Source organism: Marmota flaviventris, chromosome 4 (genome assembly GCF_047511675.1).
Source record: "Marmota flaviventris isolate mMarFla1 chromosome 4, mMarFla1.hap1, whole genome shotgun sequence".
Taxonomy (NCBI): domain Eukaryota; kingdom Metazoa; phylum Chordata; class Mammalia; order Rodentia; family Sciuridae; genus Marmota; species Marmota flaviventris.
Window position 1 is genome coordinate 34,787,001 of NC_092501.1, and position 26,018 is coordinate 34,813,018.

Sequence of the window (26,018 nt, forward strand, 5' to 3'; positions counted from 1 at the left end):
ATCACACTGTAAGTAACTTTTTAAAATCAGTATTCCAGTTCACAAACTCTCTTTATCTGTGTTAATTTACATACCTATTTCTTATATGCAGGTTCCTTTTCAAATCTACCAATCTTTTGTAATGTTTAATCATTTTATGGTCTTTCAAATTATTCTATTTGCATCTCCTAACTCTTCCTCCAGTAGATGATGTGTATACAAGTTTAAATTTACCTGAGTATCTTTTCCTGCTGTGGAAATTCTATAGGACCCTATCTGAAATTGTCCCTACAGGGAAGTTTTATCTTTGCTACTTGCCTGGTGGGGAAGTACACATTTGTAATCAGTGACTTGGGAGACTGAGGCAGTATCAAAGCTGGCCTCAGCTACTTAGCAAGATCCTGTCTCAAAATTATAAAATAAGAGCCAGGCACGGTGGCACATGCCTGTAATCCCAGTGGCTCTGGAGGATCACAAGTTCAAAGTCTGCCTCAGCAATGGTGAGGTGCTAAGCAACTCAGTAAGACCCTGACTCTAAATAAAATACAAAATAGGGCTGGGGGTGTGGCTCAGTGGTTGAGTACCTGAGTTCCCCTCCTCCCAAAAAGAAAGAAAAATGAAAGGGACTGGGATGTAACTCAGTGACAGAGGTGCCCTGGGTTCAATCCCCAGTACTAAATAATTTTTTTTTTCTGATGCGAGAATTGCCTTTATTTTTTTGAGCTGTGGTTCCTATAGTATACATTTAGTATAAATCCAGACATTAAACCTAACTGTTTTGTAGGCCTGGGATTCTAATTTTTCACAGATGACTCTGTTTCAGGATAGTTGTTCTAGTACCATTTGAATACAAGATCTCTTTGTGGCTTTTATAGAGATTAAATCTCATCTCTGTGGGGACTGAGATCCTATTTCCCTTGTATTCAACAGAATTTGGTTTGAATGTAAATTACCCGAGATTTACAGAAACCCTTTCTGGAAACAGGAGGTAATTTTTATCTTGTTAGAGATGATTGTTGACACTGCTTTGTGTGAACAGGGAACATTTTCTATTAATAGACATAACTAAAGTTTTTATTCTGATTTACATTGAGTTCTGTGTTATTTTTTTTAAATCATTTTAAACACATTTATTTAATACGTGGTGCTGAAGATTGAACCCAGAACTTTGTGCATGTGAGGACAGCACTCTGCCAACTGAGCTACCTCCCAGCCCAAGTTCTGTGTTATTTGATAACATGATTCACTTAAGATTCCACTAACCTGCATATATTCTGGGAAACTGAGGAGGTCCATAGAAGGTAGAAGACTGTATTCAGAATAAATATTTGGAACAGATGTATGATGGAATGCTTGTTACTTTTCTGTAACTTCTGTGTTCTGTAGTTCTACTTCTGTCTTTTAAATGGTTATATTCTCAAATAGCTTCCCTGGAAAATTCCCTGGATTATTTATTTTTGGATAAGCTTATTTAAGCCATCCAGAAGGATTAAGGCTACAGCAGTTCAGCCCCAACATCAAAGAGTTTCATCTTTGTTACCATTATGATAAGCTCTGTTGAAAGACTAAGATTTCTTTGAGAAATGTTTGTATAAAAAGTGTATGTACTGTATGAATGTGTAAATATACTTGAGAAACAAATTTTACCCCAAATCCAAATTTTTAAGATTTTCCTACAGGAAACATTAGTGATAAGAACCTCTGAATTTATAATTATTTTAACTGTTTGAAGTTTTCTATAACATACAAAAAAAAAAAAAAAAAAAGTGGAAACAGTATAATGAATATCTATGAACCCATTACCTAACTTAAAATAGCACCAACATTCCATCAAACTTGCTTTATTTCCCACATCCACACAATTTAAAAGTCATAACTATCTCATCACAGCCACAAAAGTGACAGCAAATATCATTCATTACTCAATTCAAACTTCCTGGAATCTCTGTTGTTATCCCAGCCCTGCCCTACCCCCTACTGCTAGGGACCAAACCCAGGGCTTCCTCCTTGCTTGCCAAGTGCTGTCACTGAGCTACCTCCACCTCTAGCCTCCATTATTCTTAAGATGTACTACCGTGACTGGGACATTTAAAAATATTTAGTTCTTACAAAGTAGTTTTAGTTTTAAAAATAAAATGTGTAATGCAATATTTCACAACTCAAAAGATTTTTAAAATGTTAAAAGTTATACTAGGCCTGGCACAGTGGTGCACACTTATACTCCCAGCCACTTGGGAGGCAGGAAGATTAGCAGTTTGAGGCTAGCCTTAGCAACTTAGTGAGACCCTGTCTCAAAATAAAATAAAAAGGGTCTGGGAATGTAGATAAGTGGTAGAGCACCCCTGGGTTCAATACCCAGTACCAAAAAGAGGGGAGGAAAAAAAAAAAAAAAAGGTTATGCTATTTCCCACTCAAGAGATAGTGACTATTGTCATTTTCTTGTCTATCCTTCTAGAAACATTTTACTAATTACACATACATATTTTCAGATTTAAAAAAAACCTTTAAAACTTTAAACTACCTAAATATCTGACTTCTAGTTCTATCTGACCTTTTAAATCAGGGGAAACTAACTCTGTTTGAATTCTTATGTCCCTTATACTATCTCTTTAATGATATTGCTCCTTGCATATATTCTTAGATCATAGCAATTGATATTTTCTATGTTAAATAGCTGGTTTATGGAAATAGCTAATAAATCATTAACAAAGTTTTAACTCAAGTACACAGGATATTTGACATAAAGTCACAAGTTTCTTTTTGGTCTTCTAATTTTGAATATGAATCCCCAAATAATGAAGATAGTGTCGAGCTTTTCAAAAAAATCTGTGGATCTTGACTGCCTAGTGTGGTGGTGCACGCCTGTAATCCCAGAAGCTTAGGAGGCTAATACAGGAGGATCACGATTTCAAGGCCAGCCTCAGCAATGGTGAGGTGCTCAGCAACTCAGTGAGACCCTGTCTCTAAATAAAATATTAAATAGGGCTGGGGGTGTGGCTCAGTGGTTGAGTGCCCCTGAATTCAATCCCCAGTATCCCCCCCACAAATAAAATAAATCTGTGGATCTGAATTATTTTTATGATCATTTCCTACAAATAACACACAATTGCATATATTTTACAATTTCAATCTTATATTTATTCTCTTCTGGAATGCTAGGTTTAATGTTACAGTATGGTTGCCAAAACTACTGAAATGTGACAGATGTCCAAGTGCTGCAGAACAGTATAACTTTTAATAATTTTAAACAAAACACTTGTTATTGTACAGCTGAGGTCTGATGGTTTTTAAACTGATGCCTATATGTATGGCCAGCCACAAACCTTGGGGATGTTTATTACCTGTATATATATATATATATATATATATAAATACACACACACAAATATATCCCATACATGTGTATACACAGAGGCATGTATTAATTTATGTGTGGAATTTATAAAATAATTATATACATACATGCATATCTATATACATATACCCACCCTCACCACTGAGCTCACTCTTATAACACAATCAGCTTCATGCCCAATTATTGCTGCCCAGTATAACTACATGATTTTAGTGCCAAAACCATGCACCTTTTGGGTGCAGAATAGATACATTTATGCATATAGATATGAGTATGTTTGTGTATATAAAGAAAGTATCTCTCCCTTTGCTGCTTCTGTCATGCATTACTATAATAAACAGTCTTTTCACCATAGGTTTTGGAATTTTAAACAGTGTAAAATCTACTTTTGGAAAACTGTATATGTTCATAGTTACAAAATATATATTATATATATATATATATATAATATATATGATTGAAACCTATTGAGTACATATGTTCTTTGAATCTGGCTATACCCTAGCCATTAGATAAATTAAAAAAACAAAACACACCCTCTTAATAGGATGTTATGGTAGCCTTAAATATACCAGTACCTGTATTTAGAATAGTTATTATATTTTAAAAGTTGACAAAATGATGTTAAAGACTTGAAAAACACTATGCATCCACATTAAATATATAAAGGTTTTCACCAAGGGCCTGGTTCAATTCATTGTCTAACATTTTCATGTTCCAAGATTGACTAATATTATAGTCGTTATTTTTATATTCTTATAATTATGGCTCATTGAGGCTTTTGTACAAAAAAGCCCTATTCTTTAATCAGTTATAAAAACAAGTTCTATGTAAAAGGGAAAATGTACATGAACACGAAAGTACTCATGGATATCATCCTGTACAAAGCGACTGTGTAGAAAGAGGAGGCTTGTGCCTTGTAAGAACACCTCCCAGTAGCACATGTAAACCTGGTTTGGTTCCTCTGCTCTGCAGCTATTCAGCATGTAAAATTTAAACGGTTTCACATTAACATTTAAATTTAATACAGTGCAAATATTTTGAGAATAACTTGTTCCCCCCAGTGAAACAAGAGCCAGCATTATGCTGGATATTCTTCAGATTTATTTACACGTTGAGTTAAAAGTTCACCATAAACTTAGAAATTTTGCTGAATATCAGCAGAAATGTAACTGAACTAGCAGCAATTGCATTTACAATATTTGATAGTTATTTAAGAGAATGCATAAAATTTTCAAGGCTGTATTCTGAATCATACTGCTCTTGATCCCAAAGATCACTCAGGTTTTCAAGAATTGATTTCATACTTGCTTTTCCAGAAGTTGAGGTATCAGCCTTTTCTGCTTTGCCATCCTTAAGAAAAATTGGCAGAAACATAAAATGAAACATTATTCAGACATGACTTCAAAAGATAGCCCATCCAATTTTCCCACAGGTCTAGTAATTTTATCATTTTTTAGTTTGTACTTAGGAAGAAATTTTGAAACAGCATTATCAAGAATTTTATAGTAATTTCGTTTATTTTGTCATCCTCCCCGATCCCAGCCCCTTATCTGTATTAGTCAGATCCATAGTTAAACACCAGTTTTTTCCTTGCCCTTTATCTTTAGATAGGAATCCACATATATTCCTGAAACAAGGATATTCTCCAATATAACAAAATTAGATGAAGGAGTTTTAACAGTGCTAGATTAAATGTTCTAATATATAGTCCATTTGTAAATTCTTCCAATTGTCTCCAAAGTGGCCTTTATGGCAATAGCTCATTTCCCTGGAATATCCGAGGCTAGTTCCACTTTGTGAATAATTTTTTTAAACAGAGTAAGAACTATTTGAAGATAGGTATACATGTATCTTGAGGTTAAATATCCCTCATTCTTTCAACTTTACTCCTAGGATATGACTCAAGAGCTTTCCTCCATTATGACCATCAGGGACTAATTTGTTACCACTAAAATGTAGCACCCAGAATGAGACACTACTGCACATGTGGTTTAACATACAGAATATTCTCAGGCTTGGATGCTATAATTCTGCTATTATAGTTTAATTTCATCTTTATAAAAGATCATTTCTAACCACAAATTATATTGAGTATGCAGCTGATTTTCTGAACCTGTGAAGGTTTTTTTGTTTTTGTTTATTGATACTGGGGATTGTACTCAGGGGCACTTGACCACCGAGCCACATCTCCAGCCCTATTTTGTATTTAGAGCAAGGTCTCACTGAGTTGCTTAGCGCCTCGCTATTGCTGAGGCTGGCTTTTTTAGATCCTCCTATCTCAGCCTCCCGAGCCACTGGGATTACAGGCGTGCACCACTATGCCCGGCTCTGAAGGTTTTTAAATTCAATACTATCAGTTTTGTATCCTGAGACTAGTATTTCCAGCTGGTGCACCTTTTTGATTGTGGACTATTATCTGATGTATTGATTCTATTATCTACTACAAAAATAATGACTACTATTTATTGAGAATCTACTTTAGGTATCCTAACTGCATATATAGATATAGATATAGATATAGATAGATCTATATCTTTATCCTCACAACCAGGAAGCCTGTGAATACATTAAACACAAAACAAATTGTGTAAGTTTCCTACCTTATCAAGAGTAAAGAGATCAAGAAGTTGATCAGTTCCCATACTCTGCAAACTAGAATTCTCTTGGCTAATAACGGTATTAGCTATGTTCATCTTGAATTTCTGCAAACCCATTATTTTCTCTTCCAATGTTCCTCTGGTTATTAATCGGTAAACATTAACCACACGTTTCTGAATGAGAAAAACAATTAAGCAACTGTAGCACACATTGATAAATTCTACGGTTTACCAAGTCAGGGGACTAATCTTAAGCACTTCTGTTTTTTTCTTCCCATTATTTTTTTATTGGGGCATTATAGTTGTCCATAATGATGGGGTTTATTGCTACACATTCATATATGTACATGTACTAAGTACTTTCTATTATGCTAATTAGAACTGGATTCTTTTGTCTGGCTGCATGAGTTCAATGTATGCAAAAACCATAGAATATTAGGGAGGGACAGTGACCCAGGTTTTCTTAGCCCCAAGCACCTCATTTAATACATAAGGAAATGATACTACAGACAAGTTTAGCGACTATCAAAGACTACAACTTGTTAACATCAGAGTAAGAGCCTGAACCTGAATCAAGTCTTTCCCTTTTTTTTTTGGTGGGGAGGTGGCAGGGGTGGTAGTGGTGGGGTATTTTCCCCAGGGTACCAGGTAACACATGTTTATGTGAAAGCTAACTTTTACCTGCCCAATGCGATGGGCCCGGTCCATAGCTTGTAGATCTCGCATGGGATTCCAGTCATGCTCCACAAATACCACTGTGTCAGCGCCCGTCAAGTTAAGCCCCAGGCCACCAACATGAGTCGTAAGTAAGAGAACATCTATGGATGGATCATTGTTAAACCTAAAAGTACAGATATCAAAAAATAAAATTAGTACCTTTCTTACTAAGGCTCTTATCACAGAAACGGTTTAATAAAAATTAAAGAGCACAAATGAAAACAATGCTTTAAAAACACATGGATATTTCTATGACCTGAGATGAAAATATCCTCTTTTTAAAACTGTTTAGTTATAGATGGACACAATATTTTTGGGTGATGCTGAGGCTCGAACCCAATGCCTCACATTTGCAAGGCAAGCACTCTGCTACTGAGCCACAACTCCAGCCCTGAAAATATCCTCTTTTAATATACATAACATCTTTAGTCCATTCTATACTGTCAGAAATTTCATAAATAGATATAATAAGGCCAACTAAATTATATTTTATAAAAGATAAAGACTAAGTTGTAAAAATACAACACTAAATATAATTAAGACAAAACCTGCAACAGAAGTGTGGGGAATAGATTATATCATTCAGGGAGGGTAGAAGATAAGACTTTGGGAGGTTGTTACTATTTTACTAGTTCTAGAAGATATTGATAAAGGACATCTAGTAGTTTCCAGGAATCTAATATCACTAAATTTAAAAATAACAATTACCAAGCCACCATTACATTCTTATTATGAGCAAGCAATGAGCTTTCAACTTTATTAACATTATTAATACAATATAGATCTATAAGGGTATTGCCATTATTCCTATTTTAGAGGGACTGGGAACACTAAATAGTATAATCAGGAGTCAAACCTGGGTCTGTCTGCCTCCAAAACTCCCTCGTGGATCTCTAACTGTATTGTGCCTAACAATCTTTTAGACTTGTTAAAAATGCCCAAAGTCAGCAGGCTTGGGACAGAACCTAGGAATCTGCATTTTAAAAAACGCAATCACTGAGATGTTTGAAGCAGACCACACCAATTCTGCTTCCTGGATAGGCCAACTTTCAAGAGGAATCAGAACAGATAATTTAGCTAAGTCACTTTTTTGCTTCCTCCCACCTAAATTCCCAAAAATGTAAAGGAGAAAGTAGTTTTCTTAAATTTCTTACATGCTTTTCAGAGTGCTTTATTAATATACTTTTTCATTTATTGAACTGCTGTATTTCTATATTTTTGTATTTAAAAAGGATTTATTTGGGTTCAATTATATAACTGGAAAAACATTCACAGACATTTAGCCAATGAAAATACCTTACAAGGCAAACTTCCAAATATGTAATAATGCATTTACTATACCGTGATTTATAATAACAGAGTTTTGGGAGCCACTTACCGGGAAACAATGGAATGCCTCTGACCAGGAGGTATGCTGCCATCTAATCTCAAATAAGTGACAGAGGGCAGGTGAGGTTTCAGCAGATCATGTTCTACTATATCAAGCATACTTTTAAGCTGACAGAAGATCAGTATCCTGTGCTGGGCCACAACAGACTCTGTGCCACTCTCTGAAGTACTGCTATTTCCCAAACCACAGTCCAACAGCAACTTGGAAAAAGAAATTATTAGGTATTCAATTAAAGTAGATAATAATTCTCACTGTCACAAGTACTTTTCTCTATGGCAAGCAAAGGGTAAATGAACCTGTAATCTGGAAAGAGATTAGTTCTCTGGGCTATAATCTGTCACCCTTTAGCCTTGGGAACTACTTTTTAAGTGCTCAGACTTCAGAGTTCCTTGGTCACCTCTTCAGGAGGTCACATCTAACAGGGCCTTCTCCTTAGTTCTTTGAGGCTCATTGGAGCCTCAATAAGTGTTTACTGGAAGTAATGACAAAGCAGATGACCCAGGCAAAATGATTCATAAAAGATCACGAAAGAAAAAAGTGTGAAGAATACACAATGGAGCAACTACATTGGAGAGAACCAAAAGCATCTAGCTAGATCACCTGGATTCCTGATAAGAGTCCCCCTTTAACAGCAGGAAACATACTGCCACAGATCTTTTTATTTCCTATACCCTAAGTCATTCAGTGAATACTGTTACTTGCAGTGCATACAAGATAGTTATAAGGCAATGTTCACTATAATATTTTTCATAATAGCCAAAAGGCAGAAATAATCGAAGTGTCAATTCTGTAAATATTTCAATTAAATTGACACAGGTGCATTAAAATAAGTTGGAAATCATAATTTAGAGCTTTATAACCTTATATATATATATGAAAAAAATATTTTCAAATGTTCTAATCATATACCAATTACTTTTCTCAAAAGATAAGAATTCTAAAAACATTTCAAAGTGACTATAAGTGATATATTTGTTGCTCCCCTCGCCCTTCCCCCCAAGTTCTGGGGATCAACCCAGGGCCTCATGCATGCTAGTTAAGCACTCTACCACTGAGTTACATCCCTGGCCCTCAATTTAAAATTCTGATAGGTTTCCCACATCTGGGATGATGGGACAAAATGGTTTGAAGATTGCATGGTGCTAGAAAAAGGGAAAACGATGGGCAGAGTTTTTGGGTGATGGAAAGTTTTTGGAAATAGTGTTATACAATCATCACCACCACCTTTGAATGTAATTAATGCCACAGAACTGCACACTAAAAGCATACAATTTTTTAAAAGGGCTATATCAAAAAATTAACAAGCCAAATGTATATCTATGCATTTATTTATGTATTTTGGAAAAGCAAATTTATACCTAGCGTTAAATATCAGGAATATATCTTACCATTAAAAGACATACATACTTGTTTCAAAGCTGAAAGTTTAGGCGCATGTTGAATATCATGAAGAGAAGAATTCTGAATTGCCAGTTTTTCAGTAGTGCTCTTGAACTCTGGATGTTGGGGTGTTAAAACTAAAGCTGGATGGTTGCACAGTTTACGTAAGTATTGTAATGCCTTTAAAGAGGGAAAAAGTATACATAGTCCATTTCACATACCACAAAAGTTTATTTCTGTATCTTAAGTTATACCGTCTTGTCTATATTACCTTTTTTCTTAGAAAACTCCTACTCATTATTCAAGAACCAGTTCAAATGTCTCATTTGTGGTCCTCACACAGAATGTAATTTGTAACTTGAAAACACTGTATTGTTTATATCTGCCTCCCCAACTAAACAATGAGCTTCTTATGGCAAAGAGAATGTCTTATTCATCAGCTCTTTTAAAACCCTTTCCCACTCAAAGTGCCTGATAATGTATACAGATGTTTCTAGAACCAATATTCATTTCCTAAAGAAGGATTTCTCAAACTTTTGTGGGTATAAATTTTCTTGAGGATCTTACAAATCTGCAGCCTCTCCCTAGACTAACTAGGTAGCATTCTAATTCAGTAGATGTGTGTGTGTGTGGGGGGGGGCAGGGAGCTGAAGGCAGGTGACTGAGAAACTAATACCATAGGGTTTCTTTTCTAATTCAACCACATTCTTTTTCTTCTGCCTTTCACTTGGTTTATGATTTCAGTCTCACCTTTGGCACACAGTTTTGTATTAGTAAGCTCTACTGACAAGGCTCAACATCACTGAGCACTATGATAAAAATTGTGTGGAAGAGGCATTAAGTCTTCACAACCACCTCTTCCCTCTCCTCTGTTTAAAAAAAAAAAAATGGTACCACAGGGGCTGGGGTTGTGTCTCAGTAGCAGAGAGCTTGCCTAGCATGTGAGGCACTGGGTTCGATTCTCAGCACCATATACAAATAAATGAACAAAATAAAGGTCCATCAACATCTAAAAATTTAAAAAAAAATGCTACCACAATTAATTTTCTATGGTGGAATATTTCAAGAGGAAAAGAAAAAGTTGACACTTGCCACTTTCTTTTCATTTACTAACCTGTCAAGCACACAAGACATGTTCTGTCTCAGGACTTCTGTATCTTCTGCCTAGAATCACCTCCCCTCGACCTATCTGCATGCTTTAATTTTCCCTGAATGTCACTTTCTCAGTGAGGAAGTCCCTAACCCCTCTAATTAAAAAACACAACCTACCCTAAACTCCTGTCTATAATTCCACTCTCTGCCTTATTTTTAAATTTTCTCTTAAATAATATGTATTTTGCCATCTCTACAAGGGAGAGTCTATTTTCTTCACTGTTTTTTTTTTTCCCCCAAGTGGCTAGGAATCAAATCCAGGTGCTCATACATACTAAGTGCTAGGCAAGCACTTTACCACTGATGTACACCTTCCAGTCCACTGTCTATTGCTTTACTTAATTCTAGAGCACAGAAAAGTTACTGCCATGTAGTAGTTTTAGAATGGGAAAGATTTTTTTCTTTTTGGTACCGGGGAATAAACTCAGGGGAACTTAACCACCGAGCTACATCCCCAGCCCTTTTTTGTACATTATTTAGAGACAGGCTCTAAGTTGTTTAGCACTTCGCTAATCTGCTGATACTGGCTTTAAAGTCATGATCCTCCTGCCTTAGCCTTCCCAGCTGCTGGGATTGCAGGCTTGTGCCATGGAACCTGGTGGAAAAGATTCTTGAGTCTAAAACCCTTCTTTGTATGCAATATACAAACATATACTGCATTTTGTATATTTAATATTTTCTAATTAATGTTAAACAGGTACTTTGACCTATTTTGATTCATATGCAATACTGAAAAAGATTGAAATCAACTCATATTTCAGTGTTCCATATAAAAATTGCACCATTAAAAAACATTCTTTAACATTAAAAAAAAAAAAAAAAAAAAGTAGACTATAATCTATACCTGGAATACATGGCCTGTAGCTTTAAGCTTTGGTTTTTCAGTTTCTTCAGAAAGTGCAGCTGAAGAAACTGTTTCATCAACATCACACTTGGCACGAGACTTGGCGAAATCTTCATAGAGCTGAACCTGTAAAATTGCCCCCATGAAAACAGTGAAGTATATAATCAGGCATCATTAAGTTAAAAAAAAAAAAATTATTATCTACAATTCACTACTGATATTATAGATTATCTACTGCATCTTGGTAAATTCTTTTAAATTTACATTTGGAAAAAATAAGTATAGCACATGAAGTTTGGTTGCAAAAGTATTAAAAATACTAGTCAAATAGTCCTATTTCAGTTTTCCTACTGTTCAGAAAAATAAACACTAATAAAAGAGAACCTGAACCCTTCCAACCAAATGGAAAAAGTCTGCCTTAAATGAAGTTATGTGAGTGAGACCCTATAAATGATTTCAAGAGACAAAAATCTAAAAGAATGTTACCACTAGCCTAGAAAGGGAACTCCTATCAAGTTTAAAGCATTACCTTTGGGGTCTGGGATCCTGCATTGTACATACTAAAATAATATAAAGGGGAATAAAATCTAGAGGGCTAAAGAACAGAAATCAGAGAATGAAAACCTGTGAATGCTAAACAAAGTCAAAATGTCACTTCCCTCTGGAGCTCTCTTCTTCCAAATGTGTTATATACCTATGTTATAGCATCACCACCAGTATATCATAAGAGATATTTCTTTGAAAGGGCATCTTTTTAAAAACTGCACAACTATAATTAGCCCAAGTTTTGGAAATGAAGGAATGGAAGACCAGAGAGATGAGGTACAAAAGAATCAGAGATCTATTAGCTTTCAGACTAGTACCTTGCCCACTAAATCCAAGTCAAATTTATTAATACTAGCTAATACATTGGGGGGTAAGGGTGGGGAGTAAATTTCTGATGTGTGCATGTAGCTTCCATTCATTTGACAATACTAAATCAACTCCTAATACTGATCAGATTGAATGTATATCAAATACTCAAGTATACATCAAACAAAAAATTCTGACTTAGAAGCTATATTTTACTAAGTCAAGTAACAGTTCCCATTTACATCCTTAAAAAAGCATAAGAAAAGGTTCATAATAAAGTCTTCTGAAAAAAATCAGAACCATGCAGAAAACAAATTTAATTTGGCCAATTTATGGGAAATGTTTAACACTTCAAAGAGGATGAAGTTCCACTGATCAAAGTTTGAAACTCAGCCCTGATGTACTTTGGCTCTATGATTACAGGTAATTTGCTTTCCTTGCTTGCAAAATGGGGATTAACAATAACCATAATGCTATTCGGAGGATGACATACCATATTCATAAGCAGATTTTTTTGACCCTAATAAACACTGGTTTATAGTAGCCACCCAAAACCCATGGTTTTGCTTTCTGTTTTTTCAATTATCCATGTCTGAAAATATTAAATGGGAAAATTCCAGAAATAAACAATTCATATGTTTTAAAACATGTGCTATTCTAAGTAGTGTGATGAAACCTTGCACCATCCCAATGTGTCCTGGCAGGAATGTGAATTACCCTGTTGTTGAGCATAAACACTACCTGCCCATGACTCACTTGGTTATGTCTCCATTATCAGATCAAATGCCATGGCATCACAGAGTCTGTGTTCCAATAAAACTTATTTAACTTAATAATGGCCCCAGAGCACTAGAAGAGCAATGCTGGCAAATTGAAAATGCCAAAAAGAAGCCATATCTTTGAATGAAAAAGGTGAAAGCTCTTATGAAGAAAGAAAAAGAAATCATGCTGAGGTTGCTTAGATCTATAATAAGAAGAAAACATGGTATACATAGGTTTCAGTACTATTTGAGGTTTCAGGTATCCATAGGTGATCTTAGAATGAATGTATCCTCCATGGATAAGAAGGGACTACTGTATTTCTTCATCAATTTAACTTTGCAATCTTTCCAATTAACTAGACATTTAAGAATGCAACTATGATACTGGATTTTGATCTAATGCTGAATTCTAAGTGCACATATCTAAACCCATATTCACATAATTAAACAGATTCAGTTAGGCCTTATTTATATCTGTTTGACACAAAATATTCCTAAAAGCTAGGAAAGTCAAAGCTATATTGTATAAACTATTTTATAGTTTATATAAGACATTCTGCTAATAAAGATAGCACTAACAACTACAATCACCAGATTCCTAACCTGGAGAGGACTAAGAGTACAATAATAATCTTGAATAATTTTAGGTGGAAGATCCTGCAAAACATCTTCTTTCATTCTTCTCAAAAGAAATGGCAGGACTTGGCGGTGCAGTGCATCCATCGCAAGAACACCTGTTAATAATAAGAAAATGAGTTTTTAAAAGTTGGGAATGAACTACATTCACTAACATAGGCTCTATAATTAGATTTCTTTCATACCTGCTTCTTGTTCTCGACTGGAACTTCGAGCATCTCTACTTGCTAATATAGGTTTCCCGTATCGAGCAGCAAATTGGCGTTCAGTACCCAAAAATCCTGGCATGAGGAAATCGAACAACGACCACAGCTCCAAAACATTGTTCTTAATATAAAAAAGGAATACCAATTATTTTTTGTACTGGGATCATTTCCTTATACTTAGGAAATAGAACGTTATTGGAAGCCCATTATGACGACACAAATGGGAGATAATCACCACATTCTTAGGTGTATGGTGTAGGTCTATTTTCAGAATAGTATCCTTGGAGAAAATATTCCATCCTATTTGAGGGAAATCTAGTCTCCTCCATCAGAATGAGACTAGGTCCATGGTGTTTATACCATACTGCTAGCATCTATGAAGCAGTAAATAGAGGAGCAGAAAGTTTCTGATTCTATTAGTTTATCTTTGATACCCAAATTAACAGCAAGATTTAAGGAACTTGGCCACAAACACCATGTCTTCAACAAAGAAAACCTATAAGAGTTTAATTCTAAGGTCAAGTCCACCCAGAATTTATGGGTTGTGGGGCAAAGGCCTAATAAGTTCCTGCCAAATCACTGGGTTGTTGAGTGGGAATCAGCACTTTACCATTTTGGATGTTTTTCCCAATATATGTGGATCCTATGGTGCCCATTCCCTTAATTCCCCCTTCCAGAAAGGGCTTCTGGGTCACCATATCTTTCTCAGGTCACTAAGCTATTCTGTTCTCCCATATGCTCACCCTTCTAATCCCACTCAGGCTCTACAATGCAGAAACCCAGCTGACAGCAGAGTAAAACTGTTCAAATGGAGAAGGGAAAAGAAAGAGGGCCTTTAACTAGACAAAACCCCAACAACTTCTTTTGATGTCTGAACCAAGTAAAAAAGCAATTATCTATTTAAAGCTACTGTGATTTTTTTTTTTTTTTTTTTTTTTGAGTCTATGTGCTTGGGGATTTGAACCTAGGGCCTCATGCATGCCAAGGCATGCACTTTACCACTGAGCCACATCACCAGCCCCACTGTGATATTTTTATATGACTTTAAATTGAAGCAAAACAAATTCTGATAATTCAAGCCTAAAGAGTCTTCTTTTCCCTTTTACGTGTACTCTAAAAAAAAAAAAAAAAAACTATTGATAAATTTCTAAAGACTTACCCTTATAATAATCATCAAAAATAATTTAAGCAAAGTAATAAAGAACTACCAATTTTTAGAGTTCAGAGGAATCTCAGGGGTCACTTGGTGTTCACTCTCCTACTGACTAGAAAATAATCAAGGGGATTTTCCTACCAGAGTTGGTTATCCAGGCTAGATGTGAATATATTTGCAACCAAGTCCAACAACAGAATCTTTCAAAAGTATACAAAGATACCTGCATATCCATCCCTTTCCTTTTTCAAGATAAACTTATACAATTGTTCCCCTTCAACTGCCTCCTTATATCAGGTATTCATACATTCATTATATGATGATTCAATTGGTTCTAGTTTTTCAATATTAAACCAGATTGCAGTGTTATACTACAGAAGGAGAATCATCAGTGTGGAGTAAAGTCTGACTGACTTCTTTCATACTCTGGACATAAGACTCGTATTTACATAGCCTAAAATTATATTTTAAAAATGACTTTTAAAGACTGGTTTGTTCAGATACTGCTATATTCCAACTGAATCATTATAAAAACAACATAATTATTAGAAAATTATTAAACTAAACAGGTCCTTCTATTAATTCACTGACAATTGCCAAGCCTACTCTCCATTTGTCAAATGGTTTTTAAAAAAGAAAATAGGAAGAACAGTAAATAATTACCTGGATTGGGGTTCCAGAAAGAATAATTCTATAATTAGCAGTCAGTTGTTTTACTGCTTTTGACAACTTTGTTTTTCCATTTTTGATGACATGGCCTTCATCAAGAATACAGTAGTTAAATTTAATATTTCTAAAGGAGAATAAACAGAAAATTTTAGGTCTTTTACTATAAGTAACTATAAGGAGAATCTCAGAAGCAGGAAAATACAAAGTTTCTTCAAATTTGATACTAAGTTTCTCTAAAAAAAAAAAAATTCATTCTTACCTAAAAAAATCTATGTCATTCCTCACAACATCATATGAAGCCACTATCAGATTATGCCTTTTTACTTGATGCTGTAACCTTTATTTAAAAAAGAAAAAAATTAGGAAATCTTCAAAGTTTTAAGTTCAAATTTAATGGTGAAACTACAGCTACCATGATATAAAGTACTTCAACCTGCTTCAGTATTCTTATTAAGCCCTTTCACTTACTCTCTACAGATGAACCTGCTACTTGAAAGACTAACTCTCCTTATGATGTGGTCCTGTTACTCTATTTGATGAAAAAAGAGATGAAGACTGATTCAAAATGTGGTGGGCATTTTAAACTTGATTTGCCAACATCTATTCTCTGGGAGCACCATTTCTTTATCATTCCAGGTTGTCCTGTGGGTGGGGGTGGCATACAGAGGGTTATCATCACATATTCCCTCAATCAATAAAAAGATGATGCATCAGAACCAGCTTGAGCAATTCACGATATTTTAAATTCTGCCCACAGAGGCTGGTTTTGAGATATAATCCAAAAAAGGCCAGTCAATCATGTGTAGTATTGATATTGCTGATGGAAGGGGGAAGATCTGTTTATTATAGGTGCCAAACTGGGACAATGTCACCAAAAGAGCTAACTAGTTCTGCCCATGGTCACCTTGTCCACCATAGACTGAAGTCCACTAGAGATCATATAATAAATTGGGAGGAAGAGCAAATGAGAGTAATCTAGATGTGCCTGAAGAAAGATTCCATCCCTAAAATTCAAGATAGTGAATGAATTTACCTTTTCACTTAAGCTAGTTTGAATTGAATTCATATTACTTGCCAATGAATTCTAATCAAGAGGCACTTGCCAATGAATTCTAACTAAGAGTGAATTGCTCAAAAGTGCAAGTTTCTGAAATGCCTGGGTACAAATCCTCACTCTACCCACCTTATTAACTGAATGACCTTGGACCCAGGCCTTATGCCTTAAAGTCTTTATCTCTAAACCAGAAAAACTGTTAATACAGAAGAGCAGCCAAAGCAATGGTTTAATCAGCAACTTTTGACTAGCCAAGCTTTAAAAGAAAAAATGAAATAAATGAACTTCCATTCTTCAAAATTTGTAGCTAGGAGCATAAAGAGGTGTACTAGTTAACAGCAAGGGGGTAAAGCAACAAGAACTCTAATGTTGTAATGGCAGTGGAGTGGTTAGAGCAATCACTGTGAATCAAAAGCATATTTGAGGAGAGGGAAGGAAGAGGAAGGAACAAGGGAAAGGGGAACTCTTATAGAAGAAGGTAAAGAATGAAAATATAACAGAAGCAGCAAGAAGGTACTATGGTAACAAGGCTTCTCAAGGAGCATACAGAATGAACTTGGTTCCCAGACAACTTCTCCGCTCTAATACCAGCTGATTGTACAATGGCTTTGATAAGATTCAATGATGATATCTTCCCAGAGTATACCCACCTTTCTTTAATGAGTATTTTTCCATCTTATCACTAAAAGAGCTAACTAGAATTTATTTTAAAATATGTTTTACTCTTTCAAACTACATAAAAGATTAAAATATTTTTGTTGTGAAACTTACCTTATTCGTTCCGTGGGAGGTCCAGTATAGTGCAACGGATTGAGATATTCTCTGGAGCAAAATTTACCTACTTCATCCACCCAATGACCTGTTAATGTTGGTGGACAAACAACCAAGGAAGGAAGTGGCATACATTCTGCCAATTTTGACCTTGCATATTCCTGGGCCCTTTACAAAAGCAAAAAACAACAAACTTACCAGCTTGTTTATATTTCTTAGAATCTACAAGTCTTAAACTAAAATTTAAAATTACCTGTGACAATGATCTCCTGCTAGAATGCAGATGGACTGTAAAGTTTTTCCTAAACCCATGTCATCACACAGAATTCCATGCAGTTTATATTTATTAAGAAATGCTAACCAGTTTACACCATCCTATAAAGTTAGGGGAAAAAAATTATAAATTTGAATAGATGATAATTTTTTTTTCTTACAAAAAACATGTTTGCACAGACCAAATATCTTTTTTAAAATACTTTTTAAAATGTTGATGGACCTTTATTTTATTCATTTATTTGTATGTGATGCTGAGAATTGAACCCAGTGTCTCACATATGCTAGGCAAGCACTCTACCACTAAGCCACAACCCCAGTCCCCCAAAATCTTTATATAAGCAAAAGCTAAGTAAATGGTATGTGACACTAAACATAAGATTTTATGAGGTCAATTTAAAAAATTCTTCAAGGTACACTGGAAAGGAAAAATAACTGTTTCTATTTACAAGATAAGTATAAAACTTACCTGCTGATATTTTCTTAGTTCAGCATTGATTGGTACTGGAATTTTATAATTTTCTAACTTTTTCCCATCTAACAATTGTTCCAAAAAGTGTCGCTCTTTTGCTTTCAACTGGATTAATTCTTCTGACATGTTTGGAGGGTCTGGAATGCCTGCCTAAAATAATTTTTTAAAAAATGTATTAAAACTATTTAGTCACAATTTTTCATTCTCAAAAGTATCAAATAAGTCTTACCAAAACAGAAATACACAGAAAAAAATAAACAGTATAGTTTTAAAGACTTAAAGACAAACAAGTCTAAAGAATTTGTAGGTATTAAAATAGCCTGAATCAGACTACTAAGAAAACATATGAGGTATTTTAAAGAACACAGCTATGGCTTAATTTTCTCACACCATGAATTACTTGATAAAAAGGTAAATAAAAAGTTATGTAGTTTAAATTAAATGTTGTAACTGGGAGTTTCTCAATTTTAGTGTTGTGATACCCTCTGGTATTTGATCTCAAAATGTGGTCTGGAGAGATCCCTGTGGTAGAGACCCCCTATGGATCCTAAGACCTTTTTTTTATTATCAGAATAATTTGAATTGACTTTTTTTTTCAGTGTTAGGAACAGAATTTAAGGTCTCCAATATGATTTCATTTTTAAAAAAAGCCAATATTTGCATTTTTTATTGTGTTGACATCTGCATAAAGTTTGTTGAGTGAAATTGATAGTGTTTTAAGAATGTACCAAGATATACTAGTAGTCACTGTATTCCTCACAGCTATCCACTAGCATTTTTAAAAATGCCATTCACTTAAAAATGACATTGGTAAAGCAGTAAAAATGACTAATGTCATCAAACCTCAATCCTTGAATACATCTTTTTAACATTCTGTGAGATAAAATGTGAAATACACATAAAGTACTTCTGCTTCTCAGAGTATTATATATTGAGGAAAAACACTTGTGAGAGATTATTTAAATTGTGTCTTGAACTACCCACTTGTTTCGTGTTTCATTTTTTTTTTTAATAAGTGATCTAAAGTCTTTAGTACTCTGTGGTGTTCATAGATTCACCTTGTATGAATCCAACATTTAATTATCAGCTAATCTGTCACATTTTTAAAGATTAATGACTGCTAACCTTGGATTTATACACAGTAATTTATATGTCAGCAAATTTTGCCCATGGAGACATAATGTACATTAGCATACATTATTATTATTATTATTTAGATGGAACAACACTTTACTTGAAAGGATTGATGAGCCATGGTTAATATGACTGGAATATTTGGTTGACATTGTCTCAGAAATTAACCTAAGAACAACTGAAATAACCTGTTGGCACTGATAAAATTCAAGATTTTCAGAGAAATTAGCTTCCCAATACTTCCCAATGGTGATATTAATGAACATCTTTTTAAAAATGTATGATGAAACATGTCAACTTGTGGGAGACCAGTATTTCCCAAATGACCAATATGTTATAAAACATGTATGAGTAAAAGATTCATTCAGAATATAAGTTAAACTAATGGATTTTAATGTGAGAAGATATGAAATATTCATTGATAGAACTTTAGATTCTTACTACCCAGAATATTTTAAAAAATTATCTCTTTTTGAGTTTTGGTATGCTTTTAGATCAAAATATATCCACAATTACTTGAAAAGACCATCAAAAGATTGCTCCCTTTTCCAACTACCTAACTCACTGAACTTTCTTCAAATACCTCAACCAAAATGACATATCTCCAACTATCTATCAATAGGGCAAACATAAAGGAGATTTACAAAAACATTAAAAATTGTCCAGTTTCAACTTCTATTACAGAAAATATCATAAACTAAAGCTCTCTGAGACTTCAATTTTCAAAGTGTAAAGATGTCCTGAAAGTAACAATGAAAGAAAAAAAAAAAAAAAATCAAGAAATTATTTTTTTATTTTTAAAATTTTTTTTAGTTAAACAAAATAAAGATACTGTGTCCTTGTATATTTATTTTTATGTGGTGCTGAGGATCGATTGAACCCAGTGCCTCACATATATGAGGCAAGTGCTCTGCCACTGAGCCACAACCCCAGCCCAAGAATTCCATTTATAATAACATTAAAACAAATATTAAGGCCAGGCATAGTGGTGCACATTTGAAATCCAGGCTACTTGAGAGGAGGAGGCAGGAAAATTATAAGTTCAAAGTCATCTTGGACAATTTAGCCAGACCCTGCCTCAAAATAAAAATTTTTAAAAAGGGGGCATGGAACTCAGTGGTAGAATACTTGCCTAGCATGTACCTGGATTCAGTCCCCAGTGACAAATTTTAGGAATAAATTTAACCAAGATTTAAACAACAAAAATTTCTCTAGTTGTAGACGGACATATGTCTGTCTTTCTCTCTCTCGCTCTCTCCTCTCTCTCTTTCTTTATTAATGTATGTGGTGTTGAGGATTGAACCCACTGCCTTACACATGCTAGGCAAGCGCCCTACCACTAAGCTACAACCTTAAGCCCTAAATTTAACCAAGATTTATGTAATATCTATTCAAAAATTCAACGGCATTTTCCAAAAAAAAAACCAGAAAAACAATTCTAAACTAATAATCCTAAAATATATGGAACCCAAATAGCGAAAGCAATCTTTAACAAAAAGAACAAAGTTGGAAGGATCATACTACCTTATTTAAAATATACTGGAGGGCTGAGAATATAGCTCAGTAGTACAGCACTTGCTTAGAATGTGCAAGCCCCTGAATTTGATCCCTAGCACCATAATAGTAAGTAATAAGTAAGTAAAAAGAGAACTACAAAGCTGTAGTAATTAAAACAGCATGGTACTAGCATAAAAACAAATTATAGACCCATCTTTGACAATGGGTCCAAGAACACAAGAGGGAAGAACAGTTTCTTCAATAGATGGTGCTAGGAAAATTGGATGTACAAATGTAGAAGAATGAAATTGGACCCTTATTTTATACCATATACAAAAATCAGGTCATAATGAACCAGACTTTCTATTAGTCTGATTTTTGTTACCTGAAGCTGAGTAACTTTCTTCTGAGAAAAGGTTTATTTAGCTCACAGTTTTGGAGATTTGAGGGCATGGCACCAGCATTTGCACATCTCTGGTTAAGGCCTCATGGCAGATGGCACCACAATCATGGGAGCCCATGTAAGAGGGAAAGATCACATCTTGAAATGGGAAGCCAGAGAGTAATTCAGGATTCAGGGGTTGAGCTCACTCTTATAATTATTCTCGAGAACTAACTCAGGGACCCATGAGACCACTTCAATTCCTTTGGCATCCTCAATGACCTAAGGATCTCCCAATAGTCTCTACCTCTTAACATCACCACACTAGGGACAACCTTCCAATATATGAGCCCTTGGGGCAGGGGGGGACCACATTCAAACCATAGCTGACTTCGACATAAGACCTGAAACAAAACTACCAAAGAAAACAGGCAATTGGCTTGACATTGATCCATACAATGATTTTTTGGGGGGGATAAAACTCCAAAGAAACAAAAGCAAATGGAGACTGATGAGAATGCATCAAACTAAAAACCTTCAGCACAGCAAAGGAAGAAATCAACAGTGAACCTAAGAAAAAGAAAAATTTGTGAGCTATCCATCTGATAAGGGGTTGATATCCAAAACCTACAAGGAATTCAACAGCAAGAAAATAACTTAAAATGGACAAAAGGGCTAGGGTTGTGACTCAGTGGTAGAGCACTTCTTGCCTAGCAAGTATGAGGCACTGGGTTTAATCTCATCACAATATAAAAATAAATAAAATAAAGGTATTGTGTCCATCTACTAAAAATATATAGATTTAAAAATATATATTGTAAAAAAATGGACAAAGGACCCAAATAAATACTTCTCAAAAAAAAAATGTATAAAACAGCCAAAATGTTCAACATCATTAATCACCAGGCAAATCAAATTAAAACTACTATGAGCTATCACCTCACACCTAATGAATGGCTGTTACAGAACTACCATATCATCTAGCAACCCCACTTCTATAAGTATATCAAAAGAAATCAGAACATTGAATGGAAAATTTCACTACTCATTACAATTTTACTCACAATAGTTGAGATGATTTGGAATTAACCTATGTGTTTATCAACAGGTGAATAGATAAAGAAACTGATATATGATGGAACACTATTCAGCCTTAAAAAACAGAATGAAATTCTGTCATTCATGACAACATGTATGAACCAGAACAACACTATGCTAAGCAAAACAAGCCAGACACATTAAAAACAAACACTGCATGATCTCACTTTGTGGAACCTAAAAAAGTCAAATGAATAGAGTAGAGCAGAATGGTGGTTGCTAGGGGTTCTGTAGGAAGGGAAGTAAAGGAGAAATAGGAAGATGTTGGTTAAAGGGTACAAAGTTCCAGAGGGGATGAATAAGTTCTACAGCATGGTGACTATAGTCAATAATAATATATTGCCATACTTAGAAATTCTGAAAATGACACTAAGGTCTTTTATATAGTGGTCTAGACATTTTTTTTTCTGGCCACACTGGTTATTTCTTAATATCATAATAAAATCTACAGGCAGACAAATACGACAATTTAAAATAGTTTTATAAATTAGTAGTTTAATAAATTCTAAAACCAACATCTCTTTATCAAAACAAGAAAAATCACCTTAGAAAATCCCCTATGCTCCTTGCCAATTAGAATCTCCATTTCATTTCTCCAAGAAGTAATCACTTGACAGAATTTTACCATGATTTCTTTCTTTTACATCTTTATTATATAAGTGTGCATCCAATTTCTTTTGCCGGTTTTTTAACTTCATAAAAGTGGAATATTATGTTAAGAGTTCATTAATAGAGCTGGGGCTGGGGCTCAGTGTTAGAGCACCTGCCTAGCATGTGTGAGGCACTGGGTTTGATCCTCAGCATTATATAAAAATAAATAAATTAAATAAGGGTATTGTGTCCATCTACAACTTCAAAAAAAAAATAGTTCACTAATATTGTTCTATGTGTCTGCAGTTTGTTTTTGTTGCAGTGTTAAGAGTTCACAACTTGGGCTGGGGATGTGGCTCAAGCGGTAGCGCGCTTGCCTGGCATGCGCAAGGTGCTGGGTTCATTCCTCAGCACCACATAAAAATAAAATAAAGATGTTGTGTCCACTGAAAAAACTAAAAATAAGTATTAAAAAATTCTCTCTTTTAAAAAAAAAAAGAGTTCACAAATATCTACTGTTCATGAATATGAGTTTCTGGTTTTAAACTACTATAAGTCATGCTATAATAAGTCTTCTGGAAAATGTATCTTGGCACATGTGTTGAGTCTCTCTCTATATATATTTTTATGTAGAATGGATTTGCTACATCATTGAGATAAATATCTTCATCAAATAAAGCCAACTATTTTTTCAAAGAAGCTATCCAATTTATATTCGTACTTTCGTGGTAGGAATATAAAATGGTATAGTAACACTTTGGGGTAGTCTGGCAGTTTTTGGAAAGCAGTCATGGAGAGTCCTTAGAAAGCTAAACTATTGGAAGCAACCTAGATGCCCTTCAAAAGATGAATGGATAAAGAAACTATGGTATATATACACAATGGAATATTGCTCAGAATTAAAAGAGAATAAAATTACAGCATTTGCAGGTAAATGGATGGAGATGGAGAATATCATGCTAAGCAAAGTAAGCCAATCCCCCAAAACAAAGGCTGAATGTTTTCTCTGATAAATGGATGCTGATCCATAATGGGGAGGATGAGGCATGGGAAAAATGGAGGAACTTTTGACTCAGCAAAGGGGAGGGGGTTATGGTGGTTGCATGAGGGCAAGTTGGTAGAATGAGATGGACATCATTACTTTAGGTACATGTATGACTGTTACATCGTATACAACCATAGAAATGTAAAGTTGTGCTGCAATTGTGTACAATGAATCAAAATGCATTCTGCTGTCATACATACCTAATTATAATTAATTAATTTTTTAAAAAAAGTTTAACAAGCTGGGTATTGTGGCACATGCCTGTAATCCCAGGTACTTGGGAGGCTGAAGTAGAAGGACCACAAGTTTGAAGCGAGCTTCAGCAATTTAACAAGACCCTGATTTAAAAAAAAAAAAAAAAAAATTGGGGATGTAGCTCAGTGGTAAAGCACCTCTGGGTTCAATTCCCAGTACCAAAGGGGCAGCAGGGTTAAACTTACTATGTGACTCAGCAATTTCATTCCTACATATTTACTCAAAAGAAATAAGAACAAACATATACGAAGACTTGTAAGTGTGCCATGCTCATTACTCACAATAGCCAAAAGCTGGTAACAATCCAAATATCCATCATCTGATGGATAAACAAAACATGGTATGTTCATACATGGAATTCTATTCAGCTATAAAAAGTAAGTACCAATACATTCTATAGTATGGATTACGTATGTGCCTATTTCCTGAATTATGTAAATCCTATCAAATAAAAAGCAGCTTGGTAATGGGATCTAGGCTCATCTCTTGCTTTAAGACACTTCTACTTCCTGCTTTAAGACACTTCTACTTGCTTTCAATAGTTTAGCTTTCTAAGGACTCTCCATGACTGCTTTCCAGAAACTGCCAGACCACATACACTATTTCTGTCCCCTGAATGTACTCCAAAGTGCTCCAATTAGCCTTTTAAATTTCTTGCTCCATACTGCTAAGAAACTTCATTTGCTTTTCACAGTTTTAATTTCTATCTCTCAAATTTACCTCTCAACTAAAATTCAGCCCAGAGAAACTTAGGAACAATTCTATTTCTAGAAGAGCAGCAACAAATCATCATTTTTTAAGGAAACGGTCTCTAATTTCTTTTTAAATTAAAACGCTGTTTTTAAAAAAGTATCAAAGTATTAGAAATCTTAATACTTGTAACACTTTCAAAATAATGCCTTTTTGAAAAAACTTGACATGTTTTAAAGAAGAGTAAAATTATTATGAAGTTACAGAAACATTAAATCCATAAACCAAGTATTGTCAACTTACCTCAAGTGGCATGAGTCTAATTAATGTTGCAAAACATTGTGTAGCCATGAATCTTACACTGTCTGTCTGATCACTCATTCTTCCCAACACAGGAACAACTAAAAGAACAATATATGGAACAATACCAACATCTAGTTGTTCCATTACACCTGAATAAGTGATTAAGGAAATTTTGAAAAGATGTTTTCAATAACAATGACTATATTGTTCTGAAACACTTCCTTATTTTCTCATCTGCACTGAGATGATAGACTATCCTGCAAGAACTTGATGCAATTATAATATCATTTTCATACTGTACTTCTGAAACCATTATATATTTTTTTCATGATTGAAAACATAAAATTATGTTTTTTTGCCTAAAGAAGACTGGAGGACATTTTAGTAAAAGGATTTTTAAAAATAGAAATTTGAATGTCAAAAAAAAAGTTAGCCACATTTTAAGTTAAGAGAACACAATGCAGCGTGTCAGAGATTAATTCTAAATTTCCCTACAGGATTTTGACAATCACCAACTAGATACAGTGGACCTTGTGTGTGTAGGCTCCTATAATCTTCTGCATTTTGAACCAGTTTCTACTGATCTGATCTTCATCCATCTTTCTTGCTCCAGAACCATTTTTCCGATACTTCAAGTTAAAAAATAGCTGCCTTCTCCTTTAAAATGGGCTTGCCTACCTAGTTTTAGTTATCTAGTATTTTTTTGGTCATTTTCCAACTAAGAAACAAAGAAAGTTTGGAAATATTTTATGTTTATAC

At 34.6% G+C, this 26,018-nt stretch overlaps 1 protein-coding gene across 2 annotated transcripts in view; it reads right to left on the bottom strand.

Moving 5' to 3' along the window:
• Positions 1 to 3,094: 3,094 nt before the first annotated feature.
• The window catches only part of Btaf1 (B-TFIID TATA-box binding protein associated factor 1), a 91,477-nt gene continuing 68,553 nt past the window's right edge, over positions 3,095 to 26,018 (bottom strand). For both annotated transcript variants that reach the window (XM_071611088.1, XM_071611089.1), the window contains 14 exons: positions 25,260 to 25,408; positions 18,262 to 18,414; positions 17,773 to 17,894; positions 17,520 to 17,687; positions 15,954 to 16,031; positions 15,689 to 15,818; positions 13,852 to 13,993; positions 13,634 to 13,764; positions 11,418 to 11,543; positions 9,449 to 9,601; positions 8,030 to 8,241; positions 6,616 to 6,775; positions 5,938 to 6,108; positions 3,095 to 4,687 (listed from right to left, as the gene is read on the bottom strand). In XM_071611088.1, the coding sequence (XP_071467189.1) occupies positions 4,544 to 4,687; positions 5,938 to 6,108; positions 6,616 to 6,775; positions 8,030 to 8,241; positions 9,449 to 9,601; positions 11,418 to 11,543; positions 13,634 to 13,764; positions 13,852 to 13,993; positions 15,689 to 15,818; positions 15,954 to 16,031; positions 17,520 to 17,687; positions 17,773 to 17,894; positions 18,262 to 18,414; positions 25,260 to 25,408 (2,039 nt within the window). In that variant the 3' untranslated portion in view covers positions 3,095 to 4,543. The remainder of the gene's footprint in view (positions 4,688 to 5,937; positions 6,109 to 6,615; positions 6,776 to 8,029; positions 8,242 to 9,448; positions 9,602 to 11,417; positions 11,544 to 13,633; positions 13,765 to 13,851; positions 13,994 to 15,688; positions 15,819 to 15,953; positions 16,032 to 17,519; positions 17,688 to 17,772; positions 17,895 to 18,261; positions 18,415 to 25,259; positions 25,409 to 26,018) is intronic.